Genomic DNA, 26,592 nt, shown 5'->3' on the forward strand with positions numbered 1-26,592 from the left:
GACGCAGACCACAGTGAGTGACTGTCGTATCGATGTACACGCCCTCGCAAAGTGACTCCCTCGGTGTTTTCGTTCCTATCTTTCTTTTCATCGCTTAAGCTCCTTTCCCCTGCGTAAGGTAGCAAACCGAACGCGCGCATGGTTGACTTCCCTACTTTTTCTTCACTTTCTCTGTCTCTATCTTTATATTTATGCTATAGAACAAGGCTGGATAAAGGTACTCATGTTTATTTTTTGTTTGTCTGTAGCTGTAATGACACTCAATTAATTAAACAAAATTGAGACACATGCATGATATCGGTGGGAACAAACTTTTATAACATGTTATAGGAGGAACCTTTTACATATAAACTTGCGGAAACATACAAAATACAGCATTCTTAGGACAAGGGGTGATGACAAAGCGTTTGCCCTGTGGCAAGCGTAAGTCGAAGATCAGTCAATATTGTGTTCCTAAAAAAAATTCATTAGTTTCCAGGCGAAAATTCTCTTGTCGCGCTACAATGGACGATACAGTAGTATGAACGCTCGTGTATTTTTCTGGACTACGCTCGTTTTCCATTCTTTTTTTGTTCTCAGAAGCTTCGTTTGGCAATGGCGCCTGCGTGGTGATTATACCGTGCGCTATAGGAGTCTTTCAGAATGTAGAGGTGCGAATTATAGTTGAAGCTTATTGCACACGCAAAGATTACTGGAACGACAACTAAGTAAACCAAGCCGTTAGTTCTTCTATTCCTTTTACTTCACAGAAAGCACACCTTCACAGAAAGTCAGACCATAATTTGCTACAAAAGAAACGGTAAACAGCACTAAGCGCCTAAAAAAATTCAAAACTTCTAAGTAAAAACATGGCCAACACTTCTTCGTACTCTGCGACAGGCGCTCTGTGGGGCGCACAAGCGTTGATTTGAACTGTGTGATATAACATTCCTGCAGAAATTTTCGTTTTACTACGTTACCTGTCATTTACCGCACTCTCAGCAGCATCTATCCCGCGGCTTTCTTCTTCTTTTTTTCCTTACCCTCGGCATAAGTTTATTTCCAGGACAAGGTGGAATCTTTCGTTCGCGCTGCCATAACGGACACTCTGGGGGAAAATATTACGCCCTACAGCATTACGTTTATCACGCAACACGAAAGTTGCGGCGACAAAAGACTACACGTCGTATTCACTGAATCGAACGCGCTGCTTTCGAACAGACATTGTGCAAATACGGTCGTTAGTGGGGACGCAGCCAACGTGCTGGAACGTGAGGAAGTGCCATGCGGAGTCTCGAGAAAGTGCGACACGTTTCGGGAAAGAATAACGGCGGTGATGGTAAGGGGAATCGGGGCAGCGAACGGTGAAGCGGGCTCTGAGGTTTCGAGTGTGCGCTGCTGTCCATAGTCACGGGGAGCGAGCGAGTCCCAAGCACGCACACGCACACATACACACACACACGCGTGTGCACACGCACAGGTTCACGCATCGTCGACACACACGCTCGCGCTCTGCACGCTGAAGAACAGGAGGCACTGATGCTTGTGGACCTGGATGTCCGTGACGGGTGACATAGTGGGAGCGGTGACCGACGTTTCGGGCACCGCTCTCTTCTTAGCGACGGCGTCACTGGCGAGGACGTCTTTCTACAGCCGACTTAGTGAAATGCACGCGGTTGTCCTACTTGGTTCTTTGGTCTGCAACGAGAATATAAACGGAAGGTATGGTTAGCGTGTTGCGAAGCGTTTTTGTGAGGCAAACCACTTACGCTATAGGTCTCTTTCTCTTTGTTTTCTTCGCTTGCTTGTTTCACTCATTGTATTTCTCAAATACCTTTTTGGTGCGCGTTTATTTGCCAGCTTCTACGTCTCAATCCTCGCCTGGCTTCTCTGGAACACTATGAAACATTTTTTTACATACTTCTCGTTTTGCTCTTGTTTTTAATGTAACACGCAATCGTCCTCTGCATAACGCAACTACAATGTAACCATTCTCTTACATGAATTACATTTGTTTGGGTATAACGCGGGCATGGTAACTGACAGAGTAACAGATTTGCCCTCTCGCGGACTAAAGAGCCGGTTGACAAATATATTCACCATTACAAAACGCAGTTACCTGTACTCACTTTGATTCAGACGGCGTAGCCCCCTTGCACGTGTGCCCGTTGCTATGCGAGATCCATCAGGGCGAGTGCGCCTGTCAGCACCCTCAGCAAGATGTCCACGGTGTGGAGTCGGCTCGCCGCTCCAACCAATCGTCCTGCACCACGTGATCAGAAGAATGACCTTCGGAGCAATGTCAAAATAAAAACGAAAGCGGCACGTTGAAATATTCAATGCCGCACCGCAAGCAATTAGCTTGCAGCACAGAAACGTCTAGAAGGTACGTGAAGTTGAGCTTACAGTCAAAACAAAATTAGCAGTTACGCCTAACGGGTAAAGTGGTAATGGAAATAGCTACAGGTTACAGTGACGCGGCCAGTTTCATCGGACGCAAGCCAAACGGGCACTGCCGCCAATGTTCTTTAGGTATAACCGTCTCCTAGCTCCGCTCCAAACACCGTTATATTTGGATAGGTCTATGTGCGACGTATTTAAAAGACGGACAATAGAAAAGCGCGAAAGCAGAAAACAGCGAAATCACTGTCGGAGTAGTAACATGCGAACATGTCCGGAAACAATCACACTGGCGGAGTAGCTCGCGAGTTAAACCGTGTGCAATGGGCAGAAAGGCGAGCCGATAAGTTGTTCGCGTAGCAGCACGGACGCGCGTACCAAAGTAACAATATGAGCCACATAGCATGAAGTTAACATTGCTGTAAAAATTAGAACGACCACTGCCCCAACACAAGTTGAAGCGCAGGTTAAAGAATCCCAAGTAGCCAAAATTATTTCGGAGCCCCCAATGCTGCTTTTCCCACTCAATTTCTAATTGGTTCATGATACAATTTGTTCAATACAAAAACAGTACACAGACAAGGGTCCCAAATTCAGAGCCTGCCCCGGGACCGATCGGACGTTAAACACCCACGAAATCAATCAGTCAATAGTAGCCAGCTTGCTCTTGCACTGGCTTACTCCCCTGTGTTTCTCGCCTAAACCAACGCATGCAACGCTTACAAGCGTTGCTAAGCACAACAAGCAACAACACCCAGGCAGGGCCGCAAAGCAGAACGATAGGCCACCAGCCCGCCATCTCCATTCGTCCCCCCTCAAGAACCACCCCGCCCTCATCGCTCCCCGGTGCGGCCTCGGCAGCGGCAGGCCAGTCAAGTGTAGTCACCCTCGAAGGTGTTTATGCTACAATACAACAGATGCTTTACCAGATGGGCGTATTAAACAATAAAGTCAAGGAGAACACACTAAGCCATGAAGACCTTGAAAGAAGAATACGCAAGTTTGAGTTTGGCTCCCGCAAGTGGGTCGACGACGAGAGCAGCAACCCACGCATCAAGGCGTACAGGCGCATAAATAACACGGGTGACGTCAGGGACGCCGACAACTGCGACGGCGGTGGCATGAACTTCAGTAATGGCTAACACCACGAGATCTGGCAGTGGAATTGTCGCTCTTTCAACAAGAAGGCAAGTTCACTCCAACTCTTCATCCAAAATCACCTATACCCCCTTCCCCTCCCTCCCCCCCTCCCCCCCCCGTCGTCATCTGCCTTCAGGAGTTCGGGAACCAGCCGATCAGGCTACGGGGTTACTACGTCATTAAACACGCGGGATCACCGAAAGTCGCGGTTTTAGTTCACAAAACGGTGACGGCCGTGAGAACACATTATCAACATCATGACATTAATCACGTGCTAGTGGAAGTCTTCCAGCAGAAGAGGGGTAGACGTAGCACTTTCATCCTGAATTTGTACAGACCACCGAGGGCTCAGAAAGACGACTTCCGCAACATCATTTACGAGAGCGTGAGAGCCGCTGGCTGCAACCAGCTGGTAGTGGTGGGAGACATGAACGCTACACACACGACTTGGAGCTACCAACAAGACACGCAAAAGGGGAGGTCCCTCCTCGATGCGGTTGACCAAATGGGCCTCGAATTGATAACCAACCTCCTCCAACCAACCAGAGTAGGCAACAGTGTAAGTCGAGACACGTTTCCGGACCTGTCATTTGCCAAAAACGTAAGGGAATACTCATGGGCGCACCTGGGCGAAACATTGGGCAGCGATCGCTGCATCCTCAGCATCTCGGTATCCACGCCGAAACTCAAGAGAACAATTGGCGAAATTAGGCTTACGGACTGAGAGGCATTCAGGCAGTACCCCCCGCCGGTTGACATAGCGGGGATAGCGGAATGCGCGGACATAGCGGAACATAGCGGAACATAGCGGAATGAATGCAGCACCTCCGGGACATCATCATCATCATCATCAGCCTGGTTACGCCCACTGCAGGGCAAAGGCCTCTCCCATACTTCTCCAACAACCCCGGTCATGTACTAATTGTGCCCATGCCATGCCTGCAAACTTCTTAATCTCATCCGCCCACCTAACTTTCTGCCGGCCCCTGCTGCGCTTCCCTTCCCTTGGGATCCAGTCCGTAACCCTTAATGACCATCGGTTATCTTCCCTCCTCATTACATGTCCTGCCCATGCCCATTTCTTTTTCTTGATTTCAACTAAGATGTCATTAACTCGCGTTTGTTCCCTCACCCAATCTGCTCTTTTCTTATCCCTTAACGTTACACCTATCATTCTTCTTTCCATAGCTCGTTGTGTCGTCCTCAATTTGAGTAGAACTCTTTTCGTGAGCCTCCAGGTTTCTGCCCCGTAGGTGAGTACTGGTAAGACACAGCTATTATATAATTTTCTCTTGAGGGATAATGGCAACCTGCTGTTCATGATCTGAGAATGCCTGCCAAACGCACCCCAGCCCATTCTTATTCTTCTGATTATTTCCGTCTCATGATCCGGATCCGCCGTCACTACCTGCCCTAAGTAGATGTATTCCCTTACGACTACCAGTGCCTCGCTGCCTATTGTAAATTGCTGTTCTCTTCCGAGACTGTTAAGCATTACTTTAGTTTTCTGTAGGTTAATTTTTAGACCCACTCTTCTGCTTTGCCTCTCCAGGTTAGTGAGCATGCATTGCAATTGGTCCCCTGAGTTACTAAGCAAGGCAATATCATCAGCGAATCGCAAGTTACTAAGGTATTCTCCATTAACTTTTATCCCCAATTCTTCCCAATCCAGGTCTCTGAATACCTCCTGTAAACACGCTGTGAATAGCATTGGAGATATCGTATCTCCTTGCCTGACGCCTTTCTTTATTGGGATTTTGTTGCTTGCTTTATGGAGGACTACGGTGGCTGTGGAGCCGCTATAGATATCTTTCAGTATTTTTACATACGGCTCGTCTGCACCCTGATTCCGTAATGCCTCTATGACTGCTGAGGTTTCGACAGAATCAAACGCTTTCTCGTAATCAATGAAAGCTATGTATAAGGGTTGGTTATATTCCGCACATTTCTCTATCACCTGATTGATAGTGTGAATATGATCTATTGTTGAGTAGCCTTTACGGAATCCTACTTTACGGAATTCTGCTTGACAGAAGTCTAAGGTGTTCCTGATTCTATTTGCGATTACCTTAGTAAATAGTTTGTAGGCAACGGACAGTAAGCTGATCGGTCTATAATTTTTCAAGTCTTTGGCGTCCCCTTTCTTATGGATTAGGATTATGTTAGCGTTCTTCCAAGATTCCGGTACGCTCGAGGTCATGAGGCATTGCGTATACAGGGTGGCCAGTTTCCCTAGAACAATCTGTTCACCATCCTTCAACAAATCTGTTGTTACCTGATCCTCCCCAGCTGCCTTCCCCCTTTGCATATCTCCCAAGGCTTTCTTTCCCAAGGCTTTCCCAAGACCTCCGGGACGCCCACATCCAAACCACTAAAACCATCCAGCGCACGTTCGAGACGCCCGAAGTCGACCGCCGGCTCTTACACCTGTGCGAAGCCCGTGAGGGCCTCCTCAAACCGGAAACTACGTCTACGAATCGAGAAAATAACAGACGAAGCCAGAAATTACGCGAAGGAGCTGACGCAGCAAAATTGGGTACAGTTTTGCACCTCGCTCAAGGGTACCCTGAGTACGGCGCAGGCATGGGCCATCCTACGTTGCCTGATCGAGCCCGACAAGGCGAAATCGACAACCAGTCGGACGCTTCTAGAAATCGCTCAAAAGTTCCCCGGAAACGACCGGGATCTGATTGACACCCTAAAAACCAGATACCTGGGTAGCGACCCCATACAACCCTGCCTCCTAAAATATGAAGGAGAACCAAGACCAGAACTGGACGCTCCCATCACGGAGGAAGAGGCGTACGCCGCGGCACGAGCCTCACAGCGCAACACTGCTCCCGGAGTTGACAAAATCACCAATGCCATGATTAGAAACTTGAGCCCGATGCACATCCAGGACTTGACCGAATACCTAAACGAGAAACTCTGGAGCAAGGGCCACGTAAAGAACGAGTGGAAACACGCGGTAATTGTGACCATTCCCAAACCCGGCAAGAAGCCCGCGATCGATGCCCTGCGTCCCATCTCGCTGACTTCGTGCATCGGCAAGCTGTACGAGAGGGTCATCGAAACCCGCCTCCAACATTACATAAAGGACGGTGACCTCTTCCCGCACACCATGCTTGGCTTCAGGCCGGGACTTTCTGCTCAAGATGCGTTCCTAATCCTAAGGGAAGAAGTTCTCAAGGGCATCCCGAAGGGAGGAGAACACCTCCTGCTCGCACTCGACCTAAAACGGGCCTTCGATAACATCTCTCACGAGGCCATGCTCAAGGGACTGAACGACATCAGCTGCGGGAAGTGCATCTTTAATTACGTTAAATCGTTCCTGATGGGCCGGACGGCAACCATCGGAATAGGCCAGACTCGATCGGATACGATCGACGAGCCGAACAAAGGAACACCACAAGGGGCGATAATCTCCCGATTCTCTTCAACGTCGCGATGCTAGCGCTGACCAAAGAGCTGCGGAAGATCCCCGATGTAGGTTACGCCCTGTACGCAAACGACATCACGCTCTGGGCCACCAAGGGCTCCCTAGCGCGAAAAGAGGCGACCCTTCGAGACGCCGCGACGGCCGTGGAGAGATTTGCGGCAGCGAGCGGGATGCGTTGTGCGCCCGAAAAGTCCGAGGTGATCCGGGTGCACGGAGGAGGAATCTACAAGTCCCCCGGCCCTATCGACCTCTATCTTGAGGGCGAGAAGAAAACGGATGCAATAAGACTAGGATTCTGGGTTTTTGGATCCAGAGCAACCTGAAAGCCTCCCACACCATCCAAACCCTAAGGTCTGCCACCAACCAGATCTCGCGGATTATAAAACGAATTACAAGAAGCCGCAAGGGCATGCTAGAAGAGGACACGCTTCGCCTCGTCCAGGCTCTGGTGATCAGCAGAATAACCTATGTATGCCGTATCACTATCACTCGCTAAACAAACGCGACCAAGAACAAGTCGATGCCATCATCAGAGGCGCGTACAAAACGGCCCTGGGTCTCCCTGTCACCACCTCAAACAAGAATTTAGCAGCCCTTGGGATCCAGAACACCTTCGCTGAGCTGTCGGACGCGCTACGGCTTCGCAAAAGACCAGACTACAGAAGACGGTGGCGGGCAGAGCCATCCTCCACCGGACCGGAACGGCAACGGAGCTCCTTGCCCTCGACGGGCAACGATCACTCCCGCCTGAGGTCAGAGGCAAGATTAAGGGCACAATACCGATATCGAAGCACATGAACCATGAACTCCATGAAGGACAACGCAAGGCTCGCGTAGACAGACAGTGCCGACAATTCAAGGGTGACCCGTACGTAACGTACGTGGACGTGACGGCGTACTCTTTAGGGGGCCTCTTCGCGGTAGCCGCCGTGAACGGGAGAGACAACTCCTTGACCCTCGCGGCCTCCGTTAGGGCAGAGACCCCAGCTGCGGCTGAGACCATAGCCGCAGCGCTGGTAATAAAGCAAGAAGACAGGGTTGGCAGGGAAGTCCATGTCGTTACCGACTCGCAACAGGCCTGCCTTAACTTTACCTACGGACGAACACCGCTGCCGGCGGCTCAGATTCTAGGCCCGAGGCTGCAAGAATACCATCAAATCGCGTGGACGCTGGGCCATGCGGCTCTGGAGGGGAACGAAAGGGCGAAGGCCCTAGCTCGAGCCCTAATCGACCGAGCGGGGCACGACAAATCGTCTCATCAATCCCCACCCTTTACCTTCATGCCCCTGCCGCCCAATTACTGCGACCGACTCGAGATCCAGCGACTCAACCACAGGATTTATCGTCCGCCTCACAGAAAGCTCAGCACTTAAGATGCCGTAGCTCTCCGACTTATTCAGACCAACACATTTCCAAACCTACACAGATACAGTAAAATGTTCCCACATACATATCGCAGCATCTGCCCCTGGTGCGACGACACACGCCCTACACTCCTTCACATCTCGTGGGGGTGCGGGGGCAAACCTCAACACTTAAAGACGCCTAGAACATCATTTGAGCGGTGGGAGGTACAGCTGATCGGCGATACCCTGGCGGGACAAGAAGCTCTCGTCCAGCAAGTACATCGAGCAGCCATGAAAGTGGAGTCCTGGAATGAGGACACCACCCACTCGACCTCAAGAGCGACCACCTGGATGGTTCGAATAAATGTTTTTTCTCTCTCTCTCTTCTCTTTTTTTAGAACCTACTACATTCGAATGCACCTTATAATCACGGCGTCGTCAACCGAGACGACAAATGCGACGCACATCGTCACATACGCATTTCTCTTTTATGAATTCCAGTTCACGTGCGCGGCTCATCAGACACTTGATACTTGCAACACATCTTGCTCGCGCTTATAGAACGCCGCACGTGTTTCCGTCGCAACACAACAGAAACAAGACGACGACGATTCCCAGGAGCACCGGTAAGCTCCAGCCTTCTTTGCTGGTGTTCGCCTACGTGGATGCGCACAGTTTTGCTTAACCCGGTCAACCAGCACCGAGGCGATTTTTCCTGCATCTCGTTAATGGTGTCGTGTTTGGCCCTCAGTGCTCGTCCCATCTTTAAGGGAACCTTCGCTTCACTCCTGGTCCTGCCTGAAAGCGGCACTTGTCGATTTCGGCGCAATTTGTCGGACCGTGTTAGCATAGAGCGGTGCCTCGGGCTATGGCAGAGGCTACGCAGAGCTACCGGCGTGCGGGCAGCGGTTGGGTCGTCTATTTAAACCAGGGACACAGATGCACACGTGTGTTCTGTAGTAAAGGAATACACCAATTAGCGCTGCTGGGACTCGATGCGCGCTCGGCTCACAATATTCTTGGCAGTGCCGCCCTGCGCCGCATGCGGTAGAACAAGGTCGCCGCTAGCTCGAGAAACTTATCGCCTTTCATTTTGAGATTGTTCGGTCTTTTTGCTTTTTCTTTATCTCTCTTTTTGGCTGTCAAAAGCCTGTATACCTGACACTGATTATTAATGAATATTTCTTTTTTCTTCTCGTGATATCGCTATCACATGCACGGGCGGATGATTGATATTGCGTTGTGTCGTGTGTACGGCGCGCATGTCATCTCCGTATATTTGGGCTATGCATGATGTAACACTCAGTCCGGGAATGGCGAAAGTTTCGAACTTGAGTAATTCGTATCGCACGGTAGTATATTCTCCTTTGAACGTTAAAAAAAAATACGTGCTTGTTCTAAAGCTTTTTTCGGACTAGTCAGGGCGTAAGCAGAATTTATTGAACATACTTGCGCGGTCTTCTGGCTGGACAGCGCAAACGCAGACACACTCACTGCAGAGCTAAGCGACACAAATTAAGCTGCTGGCGGGATAAATTTGTATTCCAAATGCGGAGCAACACTTCCGATATACGCGTAGCTGTAAGCACAGCCGGTGAGTCCCATCTTGCGTAGTACTGCGTCTCCGTTATGTGTCCCGACTCCTCCTGAAGTTCTCAAGTATAGCGTTGACTTAGCCAATGACTGGTAACGCTTGGCGCGTTCATATCAGGGCTTTGTGTCAAGGGGCGGGCCGCTCCGCGCGGCACCATGCGCAGAATTGATCAAAGGCTGCGGGCACGTCGTGATCACCCGTGTCGGGCTGCACTTTTTAAGGGTGACGAACTTTTCTGAAAGGAGGCGCTCGGGAGGAGCAATCGCCGGCTTTTCCATAGATGGGCCTGCAGCCTACAACGTTCGCCTCCTCCTTCACAACCGGTGATGATTGAAATCAAACCCTGCGACTTTAGGCTGTCCGTGTACTCATACGTGTGGCATTGTAGAATACGTACTACAGTCGGCGGGGTTCGGGCAGGTTGAAGAGCGTTTCGCCTCACACGTGTGATCTCACTAGAGAGGCCTGTATCGCTGTTGAATAGGCTGCGACACTCGCGAGGCCTCAGATTTTTGAGAGCGATGACATTATTAAAGTGATTATACGCTCTAAGCGTTCACCATCGGAAAATTAGTAATAATAATCATTCTACAGTCCAGCTCTTAGGCGCCCGTTCCTGCAGCGAGCGTCGTCTCGGGCGGCGTTGGCGGCGAAACCGAGCGAACAAGCACAGCAAAAGATGAAAGAACGAACGCAAGCGGGAAATGAAAGACGCGAGCCGCGAACGGCGCAGAGCAATGAGAGCGGGCCCTTCGGTGACGTGCGCGTGGGAAACCGGTTTCATGCGGACCAGCCCGACCGCTCGTTTCCTACTATTGTCTGCTTGCGTCAGCTCTCGCTCGAACTTGTTTGGTTTGCTTGGTTTAGTATCGTTCGCGCTTGTTTCGATTTTCATGGTTTGCGATTTTTGTAATCTGATAGTATGCGCGACGCCAATTGTTTACTGCTTCCTGGAAGCCACACGGGGGCCAGCGATGCCACTGGAACCTTCGACGAGTCATGTATAAAGGCCGACGCGCTTGACCCGCAGATCAGATTTACACTCTAAGAACAGTTTACACCCTTTGGCTTTCCCCTTCTGCCACACAAAAATAATCGTCATCTGCCTTGATGCGTTTCCTTTCTTTATCGCTGCGAGCCCGGAACTTTCCAGTAACGAATGGCACGCGCGTTATCAGCATGGAACAGTTTACACCCTTTGGAGTGCCCCTTCTGATAACGCGCGTGCCGTTCGTCACTGGAAAGTTCCGGGCTTGCAGCGATAAAGAAAGGAAACGCATCAAGGCAGATGACGATTATTTTTGTGTGGCAGAAGGGGCAAGCCAAAGGGTGTAAACTGTTCTTAGAGTGTACGACAAACGCCGACTCTGCTCGCCGCTATGGCTGTGCTCGAGTGTTACTGGTTGTGCTGGGCGTAAGTCCGCCTCATAAAGAGTTAAATTTGTAACTCGCAGTTTCGACATTGTGTCGTTCTTCATTGTCACCTCCACGGGACAATATAATCATAACAGAAAATAGCATCAGCCAATTCTTTCTAAACAATGAGCGATGCAACCGGTGAAAGTGCTTCGACTGCCGCAGCTGCTAAACTAGCTGCCCGCTTTTCTTGACCGAACTTCTTGCGTACCATAGCCTATGTAGGTACCTTCCACAACGTTGACTGCTGTGCATGGAACGTAGTATAAACAACTGCGCTCAAAATTCGCATTAGTGAGTATCGCAATCACCGGTAAATCTTTGTTATCATAATAATGAAGGGGCAGAGATGGGGAAGAACCATCTTCTCATAGAAGATTCAGAGGAGTGTTGTATGGTCACGTTATCGACCCCAAATCTTCATTTTTGTGAAATCACAGGCCTGAAATATTTGCCCTGAAGTGCTTTGGCAAACAGTCTCACCAACTACGGAGTTGTACATTGTAAAGGGAACCGTCCACTAAACCGTCACCAGAGGGCTTACGTTCGCATTCGAACGTTTGCGCCAACGTTCAGGGCGCACATTGAATATTAAAGCGTATGACCTCTAGAGCAAAACAGTTCTAAGCTTCCAGCAGGAGGAGTTCTGAAAGATGCGTTTCTGCCGCTGCGGTGCCAAAGGGGGAAAGAAAGCTAACTATCTAGAGAGGCGTGCGGATCGCAAGCACCATCCCTATTTCATTTCGGTAACACTAAGGGTCCTCAATACGAAATTCTAGCGCAGACATTTGCAGACTGCACTAAGCCTACGCGACTCTCTTAGAACATTTTCTGAAACAGAAATCCTAGGAACCTGGCCACATCTTTTCATAGCGCAGAAAGCTATTCGTGCACTACTGCAGTTCTGGGGAAACGTCAATCACAATGGCCGATTGTAGTGCTGCTGTGCGCCCTTCTGTGACCACGTACTGCTCATTCCCTCTTTCTGTCCATCTTCTTCTGTTCCCACTTTCCTCCTTGCCTTTACTCTCTTTGTTTTCTCTCTCTATTACGAATCAGGTTTGTGAGATGATTCTTTAGCCATGCCTAAACGTGCCATAAAAAACAAACTAGCAGAAAAAAGCGCAAGAAAGCCACTTGTTAGCTGAACATATGTTGACATGACCATACGCTCCCTGGCGAATTGGCTGAGTGAAACAGCACGACAACGAGCCATAGTAAGACAAGAGTATGGCTCCCTGCAGCTGTGAAAAGCGAGAGCAATGTGGCGTCGACAAAACTGAGCCCGTATTCACAAAACACTCTTAAGATATAATTGTTCGTAATAGAAAATTTCAGTCTTTCCTGATGCTGGAAATATCATTAGCTAATGCGACAAGCCAATGGAAAGTAGCACATACGAACGAAAAGCTTGTGAATAAATCAGCTTCTGTACGTACGTACATATCGAGGGGACGTTATACGAGTGTGTTCTTGCCATTAACATAAATATACTAAAAGCATTCATAATAGCTTTAATTATGTAGTATGTTGATGGATGTGTTATTTTCCTAGAAGGAGCTGCAGTATTGAACACTCTCCATGCGCAGGCCACGCATGCGGAGTCGATACCATGTCAGCATGACAGTAGCGCTGATAGCGCGAATTCACCACGAGTGCGTGTATATAATTCTGGAAAATACCAGACATTGATAATCTGTCCTCGTAACGAAGAGAAATGTCTTGCAACGACCATATCTAACATCAACGTAAACACTTACGAAATGCCTTTTTCTTTCAACGCATTTGACAGCTATCACTTTCGACAATATAGCAGCAAACAACAAATTCTCTTACCGCAAAAGGAGCTACTCGAAATTGTACATTGTTATGCTCTTTAGGTTAGTTTCGCTCGAAGCTTTTCCGTATATTAATTGAGGTACACGAGTCAACACAATTTTTGTGAATAGAAAGTTCTCCGCTTCGAAGATTTGCATAAATGCGTGCAGCGCTAGCCGCCGACAATGCGCACTGAAGTCAGATGACAGTGCCAAAGAGACCAAGAAGTACAGTGCTCTAAAGTCTCGACGTCAACAGCGAGCCGAAGGCTTAAAGTGCTTGCTCTTGTCAGTTACCATGGCAACGAAGGCGACTCTGCGAGTGACAGGCCGTTGGTGCAAAACCCGGTGAACAATGACGATAGGGAAAGTTTCGAATATCGGCGGCAGTCAAGGAACGCTGCAGCGAGGAGCGAATACGCTTGTCGTGAGCGTGCATGGCAAGAATGGTTGCTGTTAAGCTTCTTGAGAAGCCGCGACAATCCTCCTCGAGATTCTGCGCGGCAGAAGCACCGCACGACCGCATTCGGCATGCAGATTGAACAGTTCGACGCCCGCGGCTTTCTGCAAGCGAAAGCGGCCATATGTTTCCCAGGCGATATAGCAGAAGAGCTGAGGACATTGCTGGCAAAAGGCAATAAAAAAAAAAGAAACTACACAGCAGGATTGCTTCATGTCGGCATGCAGGACGCGCGCGAGCTTTTCCATTCAAAAGACGTGGAACGCCAGAAACCGCACCTCAGATCAAACCCTCTCTCCCTCCCCCATTTGCCGCCTCTTCGCGTTCGTTCTGTCAATGTCGCCGTACGTGACGAAATAACTCCGAAACGGTTTGGCTCCTGCGAATCTCTGGAAATCCAAGCCTCTCGCTCTCTCTTGCAGGCCACATATTCTCGTGGGTCTGTTGCATTTGTGTGCGCTGTTTGCCGGCTGATATCGCCTCTCGGGGCTCTTCGCGCTCACGCCTTGCAAAACAGCATCTGGAATTTCGCAGTCGCCGTTACTCGGTTACTCGTTCGCTGGGTTCAAAAAATTCCTCGATTCTGTTGTTATGCCCTGTAGGAAGGCACCTTGAGTGCGTGGCGTCTCTTAAACCCAGCCTCTTGCTTCAAAGCCGGTCTAGGAATGCGAACGTGTGCGCACAGGCACAAAACCAGAGATCCAAGCACTCTTTGTGCTCCCGTACAACAAAAAATGGGTAATGAAGAAAGTCGCGCTCCATTCGGGAGCCCGAGAAAAAAAGTTCACGCTTTCATTTTCCGTTCTCTGACTGTTTCCCAGAAATGTAAGGAAGGCGAATTATCGTCATTTTAATGGGAAAACATTATATGACCAATTACGCAAAAATCCTTCGGCGTCGGCGCGACCCAAAGATAGTCCCTAAAATGGCCGATGGCGCAAAGAGTAAAAACATTTCGAAAGATGCTCGGACAGACGTGAATTTTTTTTGTGGAGGTTCCTGTGAACGAAAACCATGGATAACAAGGGAGCTATTAAAGAAAATAAAAAAAACGCGAAAAGTTGTACGCCAGATTTATTCGAACTCGTGAAATTGCTGATCTTAAAGAACTTAAAGTTTACATGAATAGTCTAAACAAGGAAATAAGGAAAACCAGAGATAACTATTATTTACAATCTTTTTATTGTGTGATGGAAACTCAGAAAAACTGTGGAGGAACCTTGATAATATAATGGAGCGGAAACAACGCACAGAATCTATTGAAAAAGTTAGCCTAGAAGGTTGTTCACTGTCTGAAACAGACATGGCGAATGCGTTTAACGAATACTTCCTGAACAGAGAAACACAAGCGTATACGCACCCGAAAACCACTCTCTCCCTACCTGGAAACTCAAACACAATCTTTTTCCGTTCAACTAATGATGATGAGGTCTGCTCTGTATTTATGTCAATGAAAAACTCTAAAAGCTGTGATTCAGACGACCTGCAGATAAAATCCATAAAATATGTCATACACGATATAGCCTCCATTCTAGCCCATATCTATAATATCTCTATGCTGAAGGTATCTTTCCATCAAAAATGAAGGTTGCTAAAGTAATTCCAATATATAAGAAGGCAGACAGGCTCAATATTCAAAATTATCGCCCCACATCAATTTTGCCGCACTTTTCTAAGGGACATGAAAAAATAATATTGATCCAGTTAACATCCTTCTGTGAAAAATATCGCGTTGTCACGAAAGCTCAGTATGGCTTTCAAAAAAACAAATCAAAACAGTTAGCACTACTACACCAGAAAGACCATATACTGCAAAATTTTGAAAGGAAGCAACTGACAATAGCTATATTTATAGATTTTACTCAGGCCTTCGATCATATTAACCTTAACCTGTTATTAACAAAGCTTGATTCGTATGGTATCAGGGGCCTCCCACTGCAGTTAATTAAGTCATATTTAGAAAAGAGACGGCAATATGTGCACATAAATAACTTTAAATTGTTTTCTGGAGAAATAAAAACAGGAGTCCTACAAGGAAACATTCTTGGACCGCTGCTTTTTAACTTATATATAAACAATGTTGTTGTAATTTATCCCAATGCAAAATTTATCGTATGTGCAGACGAGACTAGTGTGTTTATTTCATCGGCATGTTATACTAGTTTAATAAACAGTGCAAACGAGTCTCTCCAGAACATATCCTCATGGTCTATAGAAAATTATCTCAAATTGAATTCAAACACGACAAAAGCCATAATCTTTTATGCGAAAAGCACAAAGATTACACAAAGCCACACTTTAGAGATGAACAAAGGGAGCATAGAAATAGTAAATGAAATTAAAGTATTAGGTACATACTTCTCTAGTACGCTAAACTGGGATCGACAAGTAGACTCTGTAGTACAAAAGCTTAGCTGTATCACAGGAATGCTAAACAAGAACAGATATCGTCTACCAACATCCGTAAAAATATTAATTTACCACTCCCTATTTGCATCACACATTCATTATACGCACCTTGTGTGGGGCACAACTGAAACTAACATCAGGAAAATACACTTACTGCAGAAAAAGATCGTACGTATCATTACAAACGTGCCATATCACAGTCACAGTGAGCAGCTCTTTAAACAATACAACATACCTACAATCTACTCTCTATACAACCGCTCTCTCCTTCGTATATGGCACTCAAACTTAAACTCTGAAAACAGCGTGTTTAATGAAATTGCTTGTCTGGAAAGAAATACAGCTACCTATATTACCCGTCACGGAGAATATTGGTGTATACCCCCTTCAAGAACCAACTATGGTTTGCAAATGACGAAAAATAAATTACCAAGACTGCTTAATTCATTACATGACGCTGGCATTGACATCATTAACATAACACGGTCAGAACTGTCGTTACTTGTCAGAACATTCTCCTAAATAATGAATCAAGCGTAATTCCTTTTTCACCTGTATACACATGTGTATCTTTTTAAATGTTTGTAATGACATAATTTTTGCTCGTCCATTTCTTTCTCCTAATTATTCCAATATTAATCGACCATCGTATCTCTTCACCTTTAATGATGCATCGTCAAGCGTACGCGATTTTCACTTTTATTTACGTATTGCCAAGTGTATGCAATGTGGTGGTGCGTACTATCTGAATTGCTTTTATTTGTCATTATCCCATTTCTTTGTTCCTTTTTTGTTTGTTCTGCTATAGAAAATTCTCTTGAATTGATTAATGATTGTACTTAATATTTATATGTAATCTTCTTTGCGTACGCTTGATTGCGCTACTCACTGCCACCATGCAACACGGGGGCTAAGGGCACCTCAAGCTGCCTCATTGCAGCTTTTATCTTAGCCCCCGCCATTGTATTTTAGCAATGGAAACAAATAAAGAAAGAAAGAAAAGGTAAATTAATGGCTTTGAAAAAAAAGTGTGGTTAATTTAGGTCTGGGGCCGCAGGCCTAAATCGCTGTTAGTTCCCAAATGATGCTAAACTCATTAAAAGTCCCTCCCCCATTTGCGGTAAGACGGCCCATAGAAGAATTCAAGTCCAATTTGAATCCACAACACAAGCAATACAAATAAACCTGCGCCGCTGCCTCTCCACCTAAACAAATCGTTAGCGATATTAGCGCATACATTTACCTGTGCTTTTTCTCGCACTGTAGAAAAATAATGAGATGATACGCTATATGGCGTTATGACGAGACTTGTCATTTCACCAGATTTGTCTAGCATATTAAGCCCTTATGACTGGACAATATTTAGTACTTGGCCCCATGGAGAGACCATTTTGCATCGTTGATGGTTCCGCCATCTATAGTGCGCAGTTGTTACTCGAACATTCCTTGTTTCTTATTGCGCGCTCCTTACCGGGTTCAAACTCTAGCCGCCGCTGCTGCCTAAAGTTGGTCTCCGGGATGGCAAGCACACACTCGAACACGTACTCCACGTGACCAGACGCGTCCAGCGTGCGGCTGTCCAGCGCATACGTCAGGCGCACGTGGTAGCCGGCAGCGCCTTCAGCGGGAGTTGGGGGAGCCAATCTCGCTGGCGCCGAGGCCACGGGTCGCGACACGGGGTCCCGGCCGCTGCTCTGGTAGAGGAACAACGTCGGTTGCGGGAACACGCCGTCCGCTTCGCACGACAGGTTCGTCGCGTGCGCCGACACCCGCTCGAAGGTGAAGTCGAACCTCTTGGGAGGAGCTGCGGTTCGTTAAAAAAAAGAAACATACCCAGAGTGTTTGAGTGGAATGTAAACGCAAGAGGTTGAACGCTGAAAGAGGCTAAAGCGTGGCTTCTTGGGTAAAATTGAAAAACAGCGGAACGTTAGGGCAAGAAAACATCGCGTATATTGTCGTATGACCTTCTTCGCGTAACATTTGCGTAGGCTTTTACTGCTTAACCCAAGCCGAGATGCCCTTGCAAGCTCCGGAACGTGCAAGCACGCTTTACTGTGCCCTTGTTCGCTAGAGCACTGGCTTTTTGTCTCTTGAGCCTGCTGCGGCATGCTGTGTCTTTTCTTTTCATGGTGGTTAGAACCCAGCCGGCTGTTTTGCCAGAAACGACACTAATCAACCAGCTGAAAAGCAGCCCGTGATTCATGAATTCATTGGTTCACCACATCAACAATACTTCGCAAAGGTAACAAGGTGGCACATATCGTAGTCACAGTGCGCTGCTTCCATCAAGACTGCTTGAAATTTGCTATCTTCTATGCTGTCATAGCCATGCACTATTACGAATGCGGGAATTCTTTACATATATATATATATATATATATATATATATATATATATATATATATATATATATATATATATATATATATATATATATATGTCGAGGGAGGGTTATATGAATAATTTGTTTGGATGAGTCACACTAAATACGAACACTGACTCAGGAAACTTCCTCCATATCTTGTTTTTTTCTTCTGCTAATTTTCCGATGTACAAGTGCCACCCAGCTGCGTCATTGAAAAGAAAGAAAACCAACTGATTGTTAAGGCATTCGCCAAAGATGCATACCAATAGTATTCCTGGTGTTTTGTGAGTATGACCGTAGATCTTTAAAAATTGATTCTGGAGTTTTAGGTGCCAAAACAAGGATGTTATTATGAGTCAGGTCGTAGTGGGAGGACTCCGGATTAATTTTGACCACCTGGGGTTCTTTCACGGGCGCCACATGCACGGTACACGACCGTTCTTACATTTCGCCACCAACAAAATGCGGCCACCACGGCCGCTATTCGATCCCTCGCCCTCGAGCTTAGCCAATAAGCGCCACGCCAAAGCCACTACGCCATCATGGCGAGTCATAAATCGTCTTGAGTCCAAGCATAATTTATTCACGCTTAGCGATCCGCTAGACTTCACCAGCGCACAGCCCGTCGTAGCTACGGAAGCACAGCGCCTGCCGGCATAAAGCACGGCGCCTTTACTCTTACGCAATAGTCGACTTAAGTGTTCTACACAAATACTGAATCGTCTGAAAGCAATGAGCGTAGCCGAGCTGTTGCTCAACATGGTGCTCGCACTTTTGATAGAGTAGCTATGTTCTGAAGTGAAACAGCTCTCTGATCGTGCTTATTTCTTAATGGATTATTATTGCTTAGCGTTCTATCCCCTGCTACGTAATGGCACTAACAGATCAAGTTCCAGGCTTATCCCACTTCGGTTCCCATTTCAGTCTAACATTTTCTTTTATTAAAAAAACCTCTGCTTCAAAAATCGGCTTTACCGTCCGCCTACATAAGGTTAAGAACAGCAATGAAAAGTTCCCAAATGCACCGTGATTTATACGTAAATCTCTGATAAGTAATAAGTTAAAGCCAGATAGCAAAGTTCAGAGCCTTGGCGCCCTTCAGCCTTCCCTCTCTAACGCGTCCACGCGTTAGAGAGGGAAGTTCATTACGCGTCTGGGATTAGTAATGCCAGGTGCATCGAAGGTTATTCAATGCATTCGCATCATACGCTGGGCGTTCTGCATGTGCGCAGATGACTCCTTTATCCACTCTTTACCTTCCCCTGCTTCTTTCTCCCACCTCCTCTTTACTCTTTGAGGCTGGCAGTCTGCGTAAAGAGGCGCAATGAGGGCAGCTCGATTTTGCCCACGGCCCTTCTTTCCTTCACCGCTCTCCTGGACTTTCGACGCATTGCTAATAAGCCATTGGGAATGGGCAGCCAGGGTTGCTGCACCACCGAACGGCGCTTCTTTAATGAATACCTGGCTGCTGCTGCTAATTACTCTGAACGCCATTTCGCGCATGGCACAGGCAGGAGAGGGGAGGGAGAAATGCGTGCTAGCCGCATGGCAGTAAGCGCCGTACTGTCCTTACGTATGCGCTTTCGAGCCGAAAGGGAGCCGAATACGATGTTAAGAGTTAAGCTTCGCCTGTGAGAAACTTATTTGGGCAGGGCGTGCTACGGGGGATCGGCACTCACGCTTACCCAAAGCAGCATCGGAAGTTCGATGGGTGCCGGTAAACGAAGTAGGCGATGAGCGCGTGTATTTTTTTATATTGCGCAGTTGGGACTAATGAGGCGGATATAGACGAGGAGCCTATGGCTGCTCGTTAAGCTTTTCAAAGGTGGAATGTGATTTCCATGTGATGGTGGTAACATCGGTAGAATACAATTAACTATAATTACGTATAACTGTTTTATCTTTTGCGGGTCATATTGAAAATATGTAACTGTACCAATGTTCTGCAAGAACGTTATGGTGGGAAAAGAATCATTTTTTTACATATACGTATTCACTAGCTAAATATTGCCCAACAGCTGCAACGTATAAAACTCACCATTAAACACTCCGCTCTGAATTTACCTTCGCATATTTTTTTCCAGGCATTGCTCTTGCATATGCGTGCCCGACAAAACAAAAATATGACATACGATGCATTCTGCTCGTAACATTCAAGTAAACTTACAAAAATTTATCTCGTTTTTTGTACTTCTTTGTCAAAATACGCAGCTTGACAAGTATGACGGAGTTGTTTTGTTCGCAGTGTTCTGACATTGCTTTCTTTATTATTTGGACTGCAGTGAATTCTCTTCCAGTCGGTCTGTGGGCATCCCAATGAGAGCGACGCACATGTATTCGAACGTGGTGGCCTACGAGTGAAACTTTCCTATGCATTCAAATTTTTTTACGCATTCTTTACTCAGTCGGAAACCAGCAAGGGCGAGAAAGAGCCCATGCACAGCTTTACCGACAATATCTTCGTGCAACGAAGCCTGCAAGCGTTCATTTCATGTTACCTGCATAAATAAACGACGTTTCAGCAACATCGTTCGAGCAGGTAAATACTCACAAAACGCCTACGCAACAAATTCCAACATGTGCCCTGGCAACTCCATAGCAGAACACTGAACACGCAGAATTAGGACACGAAGAGTGATACCTCTAGAGGAATGTCCTCTGCACAAGAAAAAAAGAAAGCAACAGAAAAGTCTTGGTCTTCTAACTACCTTTCGCTTTTCGTTCGTTCTTTGTCCTTTTCTTTCCCCTTTTCTCCGACCCAGATGTCGCCTCCAACGTAATAGGTCCCCGTGTACTCCTCGAATGACGCTCTGCGGTAACTCCCAGCGAGCCTGGGTTATTACTCATGCTCGATTTGCGTGTCCCTGTTTCCCGACTGCTGATGATGTCTCTAATGGAGTAACAATGAGTAATGGAGGCCGTTTCCTGCCACGGCGCTGTCGAGTTTGTGCAGCAACATGATAACACGTCCCCTCTAGCACTACTCTTGTAGCACCTACACGGTTTGCAGCCGCTACCGTTGCAGCATAGACTCACTACCGCTGTAACGTTCTTTTTCCGATGCGCACACGTTCATTTCGCAAGCAGCTTGCACACATTTCACGTCGACGTGTACGAATCGCAGCACGCGTTGTTACCACTCATGAGCCCGTGAAAAAATGTTGCCCCAACTCATTCGGGAGACCGTTGAGTAACTTAGGAAAGATTGTTTCCGCGGCATCGGCGAGTTTGGTCAAAAGAGGCGTTCCTCTTCAAAATGACAAATAGTGCTGACGAAGGGATCAGTGATTCGAAAACGTCAGAAGCGCTGACTGTCGGATGATATTTATTCAGAGTCTTACAATATATCACAAGCTAATCGTATGCCTCTTACCTGTATTTTATGTTTGTACGCTTCCGAAAAGAATTTCGTCGATAGTCAGCGCATCGGTCCTGCTCGTATCACTTGTGCCGTCGTCTGCTCTGTTCGTATGTTAAACTTCAAGCAACAAGCCCAGCGTAAAGCTTTCTTTTGCGTTCCTTTTGTCGTTCCACGTTTTGCTTAGAGCAGTGTTGCATTCTCGCGAAGTTACTCGTATAGGCTGTGACCACGTAGACTGCTATAACAAATCCCTAGCCTGCATTTGAAGATATAATATTATCCAGTGCCTTTACGACGTCAGTGATGAGGAAAATTAACGCAACAAAAAGACATCGCACGCAGGAAGGGCAGACTATGTGTGTTGGCTTTATGTGGCACTAATTTTCATAATCAGCAATGCAAGACAAACTAGCGCAGCAGTTAATAGTATATGCGAGTGAAAGCGTGCTAGGGTAAGCCGGCGATCGCGGCTCCATCTCGCGCACGAAAGGAAGGAAAGCGGGGAGGAAGCGCGCCATCTTCGATCGAGCTCAAATTAAGGCTCCTGGGGCAGCGGAGGAAGGGGGCCTACTCTTGGTGGTCCGGGTGCCCGCGCGCGCCCGCTCTTGCCGCTGTATCTTGAAAGCCATCTGCGACGGGGACACAGTCCGTCACGCGTTTTGTTTTCTTTCCTTAGTTCGCGTTGGTGCGAGACGCAGCACGACAGTCAATTCGCTCACTGCTGCTGCCACGCTTCCTCACTCCAGCGTTTTCGCAGCGAGTTTCCGCGGTCGTCCAGGGATATGTGTTCGAGTTTGCTTGTGCGGGCGTGACACCAAGCTTGTTAATTTAGTTTGTGTGCCTATGTTTACTAGTTTATACGGCCGATAATGCTACTATCCTTTCTTCGATAGCTAGCTGTCCACTAATTTGCTATCGCAGTCGATGCTTCACTTCTCGGGCGAAGCTGCGACATGTTTTTTCCGTATTCTGGCTTTGTTACTTTGTCAACTTTGGCCTGCAAAACATTTTGCAGGCAAATGAAGCTGCCGAAAAGCGGATAACATCACAGAAGCGAGATAGCTCCAAAGGGTTACGTGTAATGCCTAACGACGGTGCCCACTCTGTAGGAGGCCTTTCTCGAGATACTCATGTATAGCACCTTGTTTGTCACTCACCTCAACTGTTGCTTTCTTGTTTAGGGCTCTACATATGCCACTAGCACTAACCATCTGTTTGTTCTGCAAAAAAAAAATGCTCGCCTTATTTGCGACGTGGGTTTTGAGTGTCCTACACAATCACTGTACAAAAAGCTTGGTATTCAGAAATTCATATTTCCTTATTTATCGGCTAGCTTTCGCGTATATAAAATAGTTGAAACAATACACAACGTTTCTATCTAATTTTCCAAACCTTGAAAGACACCCTATATATAACTTACAACGCCCGCAGCCGAAGCAATGGCTTATGCCCCATAGGCGCACAAATTATGGAAGACAAATGGCTTGTCACTTACTTCCCAGCTTGCTGAACACTTTTAATGCATAAAATGTCAACCTTAATTATTGTACTCCCTCTGCTACGTGTAACAACGCATGCTCAAGTGATAAATAAGGCCTTCCTCAGCTGAACCTGATAATGATCAAATTTATTTATTGTGTTGCCTAGTATTTCCTGTACGAAATCTCTGCGCACGCTATGACAGTATTTTCCTATCCTTTCTTGTCTCGCCTTTTAAGCTAACTGGCTCTTAGTACTTTCTTTCTTTCTTTTTTTATACTTACAGCAGATGTTTCAATATTTGTCGTTCTTTTTTTTTTTAATTTGTGCCACCTGCTGTCATTCTTATTTGCCTTGGTGATTAGAACTAGTGAAATCGCCCCTTCTGTCGACTTTTATCCTAACGTCCTAGAACCATCTATATTGTTCTGAAAAATAAAGTTGCTCATTGACTGACTGATTTCTGGTTCTTAAAGTTCAGCTTCATTTCGCCTTCACAAAACTCACACGCAGCTGTTTTGTGGTTTGCCAGAGATAGAGAAAGAAAATAAAGATCGAAGGCGGGGATGTTAACCAGGAAAGTGTCTGACTACGGGCTGAACAGTTTGCCAGTGCGATGATGAACAGTGCAATCACTAGACAACGGCCGAGGCGCAGGCCTTACTGTGCTTGCACTGTGCCACTTACTGTGCTTGTAGAGGAAAATGTTTGTGAATTTACCTTCTGTTCAGGACAGATGCACTGACGTTTCTCTCACTACGGTAACATCACGCTAATATCACGTGTGCACAAGATAAAGAGGAAAAGAACCGCGACTTCAGACGAGACGTGACGAAGGAGTAGACAGGATGCGTCCTGTCCACTCCTTCGTCACACCCCGTCTGAAGTTGTGGTCCTTTTCTTCTTTAAACATGTCGGACCAACTGGCCCAAATTTCCCCCCTCTTGCACAACATAAAGTACAAATGACTACTTATAATACGCCTTCTTGTGTGTGAGCAAATACTCAGAAAAACGATGACTGATAAAAATGACAAGCAAATTGGAGGCTTCAAAAATGTAGATAGAGGGCGTTACTCATAATTTTTAATAAATTAGGCTATATTTCTAAATATAAGAATGATGCATATCTTTTAGAGAACGTGTCCATGACACATGTAAGCATAAGTCACTAAAGTTACCTGCTGATTATTTAGCATTCTAGTTCTTAGTTTATTTTTATCTTTCTGCAAAACGGAGGCCAAACTTAGTAACAAATTAAACGTCTTTTTTTGTGGCAACCTATACGAAACAACCCTAAATATCCAATCATATTTTCGGTCCTTGTGTAAGCATTTGGTGTCGTTTTACTTCCAGTCATTATAAGAGAATTCAGGTCCACAATAACTTTCTTTTTCTTCCTGTGGCAGTATTTTCGTAATAATGATTATACTAAATAAGGACCACGCATGCAGTAATGTCTTCCGCCTTGAAATGCCCGTTTAAGGCCCGGCTCTTCTTTCTTGGATCACGAGCCACCGTAAAACAAGTCCCAAGTCACCATTTCGCGCCCGGTGCCTCACGCAGAGCTGCACAAAACACAAAATTAAGTCGTCTACATTTTTTAGTATAAGTAAGTGTCACCGTTACACTAGGCTGCAACCACAGCAGTTAGCTAGGTCGCATGACGGATTAGCTCACTCGAGCTCACAAATCATGAACCGATGCTCTGTAAAGCGTGCCTACTGCTTCCTAACTTCGGGAAGTGCTTGACAGCCAACACCAGCCTTGCTGCGTCGCCGCCCCCCGCCCCCCCCCCCCCCCCGCTATTCCCCACCTACCGTAGACGGTCATGAGCTTGGACTCGGAGTCTTCTCCCGCGAGCGACATGACATGGCAGGAGTACCGGCCACTTAGCTCGGTGGTGGGCCGCACCAGGTTGAGCGCGCGGAACTTGGTGAAGCTGTTGCCGTTGGTGAGCGAGTAGTCCAGGTTGATGCGGTCCTTGAGGCGACTCGACACGAACCGCTTGTTCAGCTCGGGGATCCACTGGTAGATGGGCTGCGGGTCGTCGTTGAGGAACCACTTGATCACCAGGTGCTGGTCCTCGCGGTTCGCGTTGTACACGCAGTCGAGAACCACCGAGTCCTCGGTGCCGTTCTGCACCCATTTCGGCACCGACAGGTGCAGGATGTGAAGGCTCGACGCAACTGCGCAACGACGGGAGAGAAGAATAGGGAGGGCTATCGTCATCATTGGCACTTCGGTGGTTTGACTCGAGTGGCTCAGGTGGGTGATTATTGGCGAATTTCTGTTAAGTCAGAGTACGAGGCGGGCTAAATGTACCTCGTGTCGACCACAAGGTATCAGTCATGAAGAAACGAAAGGATGCGATGCTTCATCTTTGTAGATGTCTCTCAGAGTGCAGCTCTAAATAACATAAAATGTATTTTCATGTTCGTTTTCATACAAGCGACAACTTTCGCCTTTTTTATTTTTTGGGTAACCGAAATATCACTTTTCTTTTCAATTGTAGAACCACTTTACCTTTCTTCAAGTGGTCATTAGTTTCGGTGATTAATTCATGTTGTTTCGAGCTACGTTAAGTGTACTGCACGCGTCTTTACGCTTCGCTATAGAAGAAACCTAGGTTTAGCATGTGCTTGAATGGCGCACTTTATGCCCGTGCTTTTATTTTATTACTCTTTTTTTTTTCAGATGAGTAAAGTGGCAGTCAATTTTCTAAGTCATAGTTGGATGACCGTATCTGCATATTGTAGCAACTAATGAAGAAGGTGATGGACCTTTGTAATTGTGAAAACAATGCAAGCATTGGCATTAACTTTAAGATAAAAACAAATAAGGCATCTGTCCACTAAGAAAAAGAGAGACACAAGAAGGCCAGTGTAAGTACCGGCTGGCTACCCTGCGCTGGGTAAAGGGGTAAAGGAAATAAAAGGTGAAAGAAGAAAAAATGAGAAAAATTCGCACAACAACGCTATGCTAGGCGCTACAACCTTCAAAGATGGTCGCAGAATTCACAAGCCCTTAAAACTTGAGCACAGCCCTTAAGGCCTTGAGTGCCAAAACCCGTCTGAACCAGTGTACTAGAACTGTTTCTTCTGTGAAGGGGCGATTGTCTGGTTTCTGGAGCGGGGTCGCGAGCACTTTTCTTGGCGCACACTAAGCACTATCACAAGAGAAATAGAAAGAACTATAAAGAATATACATAATATTATGGAGAAAGGTAAACTACCACTACTTTAGGCCGTTAGGTCAGCTGATACGTATGCAGTCAGACCAGATAGATTATGATTTATAATAAAAACAGCCGTAGTCTTAAGCAGCCACCACAGTTCTGATACAAAATTGATCAAATTAACTAAATAATTAGCTTATTTTTCGTGCA

The 26,592-nt window shown here is 46.7% G+C and overlaps 1 protein-coding gene across 1 annotated transcript in view; it reads right to left on the bottom strand.

Annotated features, from left to right (window-relative positions):
• Positions 1–297: 297 nt before the first annotated feature.
• LOC142582931 (uncharacterized) overlaps positions 298–26,592 on the bottom strand; it is a 117,291-nt gene continuing 90,996 nt past the window's right edge. Inside the window, exons 2-5 of the mRNA XM_075693071.1 lie at positions 25,025–25,393; positions 17,472–17,804; positions 2,109–2,242; positions 298–1,677 (exon numbers count right to left, since the gene is read on the bottom strand). Of these exons, the coding sequence (XP_075549186.1) occupies positions 2,151–2,242; positions 17,472–17,804; positions 25,025–25,393 (794 nt within the window). The 3' untranslated portion in view covers positions 298–1,677; positions 2,109–2,150. The remainder of the gene's footprint in view (positions 1,678–2,108; positions 2,243–17,471; positions 17,805–25,024; positions 25,394–26,592) is intronic.

The sequence above is a fragment of the Dermacentor variabilis genome, chromosome 5 (genome assembly GCF_050947875.1).
Source record: "Dermacentor variabilis isolate Ectoservices chromosome 5, ASM5094787v1, whole genome shotgun sequence".
NCBI lineage: Eukaryota > Metazoa > Arthropoda > Arachnida > Ixodida > Ixodidae > Dermacentor > Dermacentor variabilis.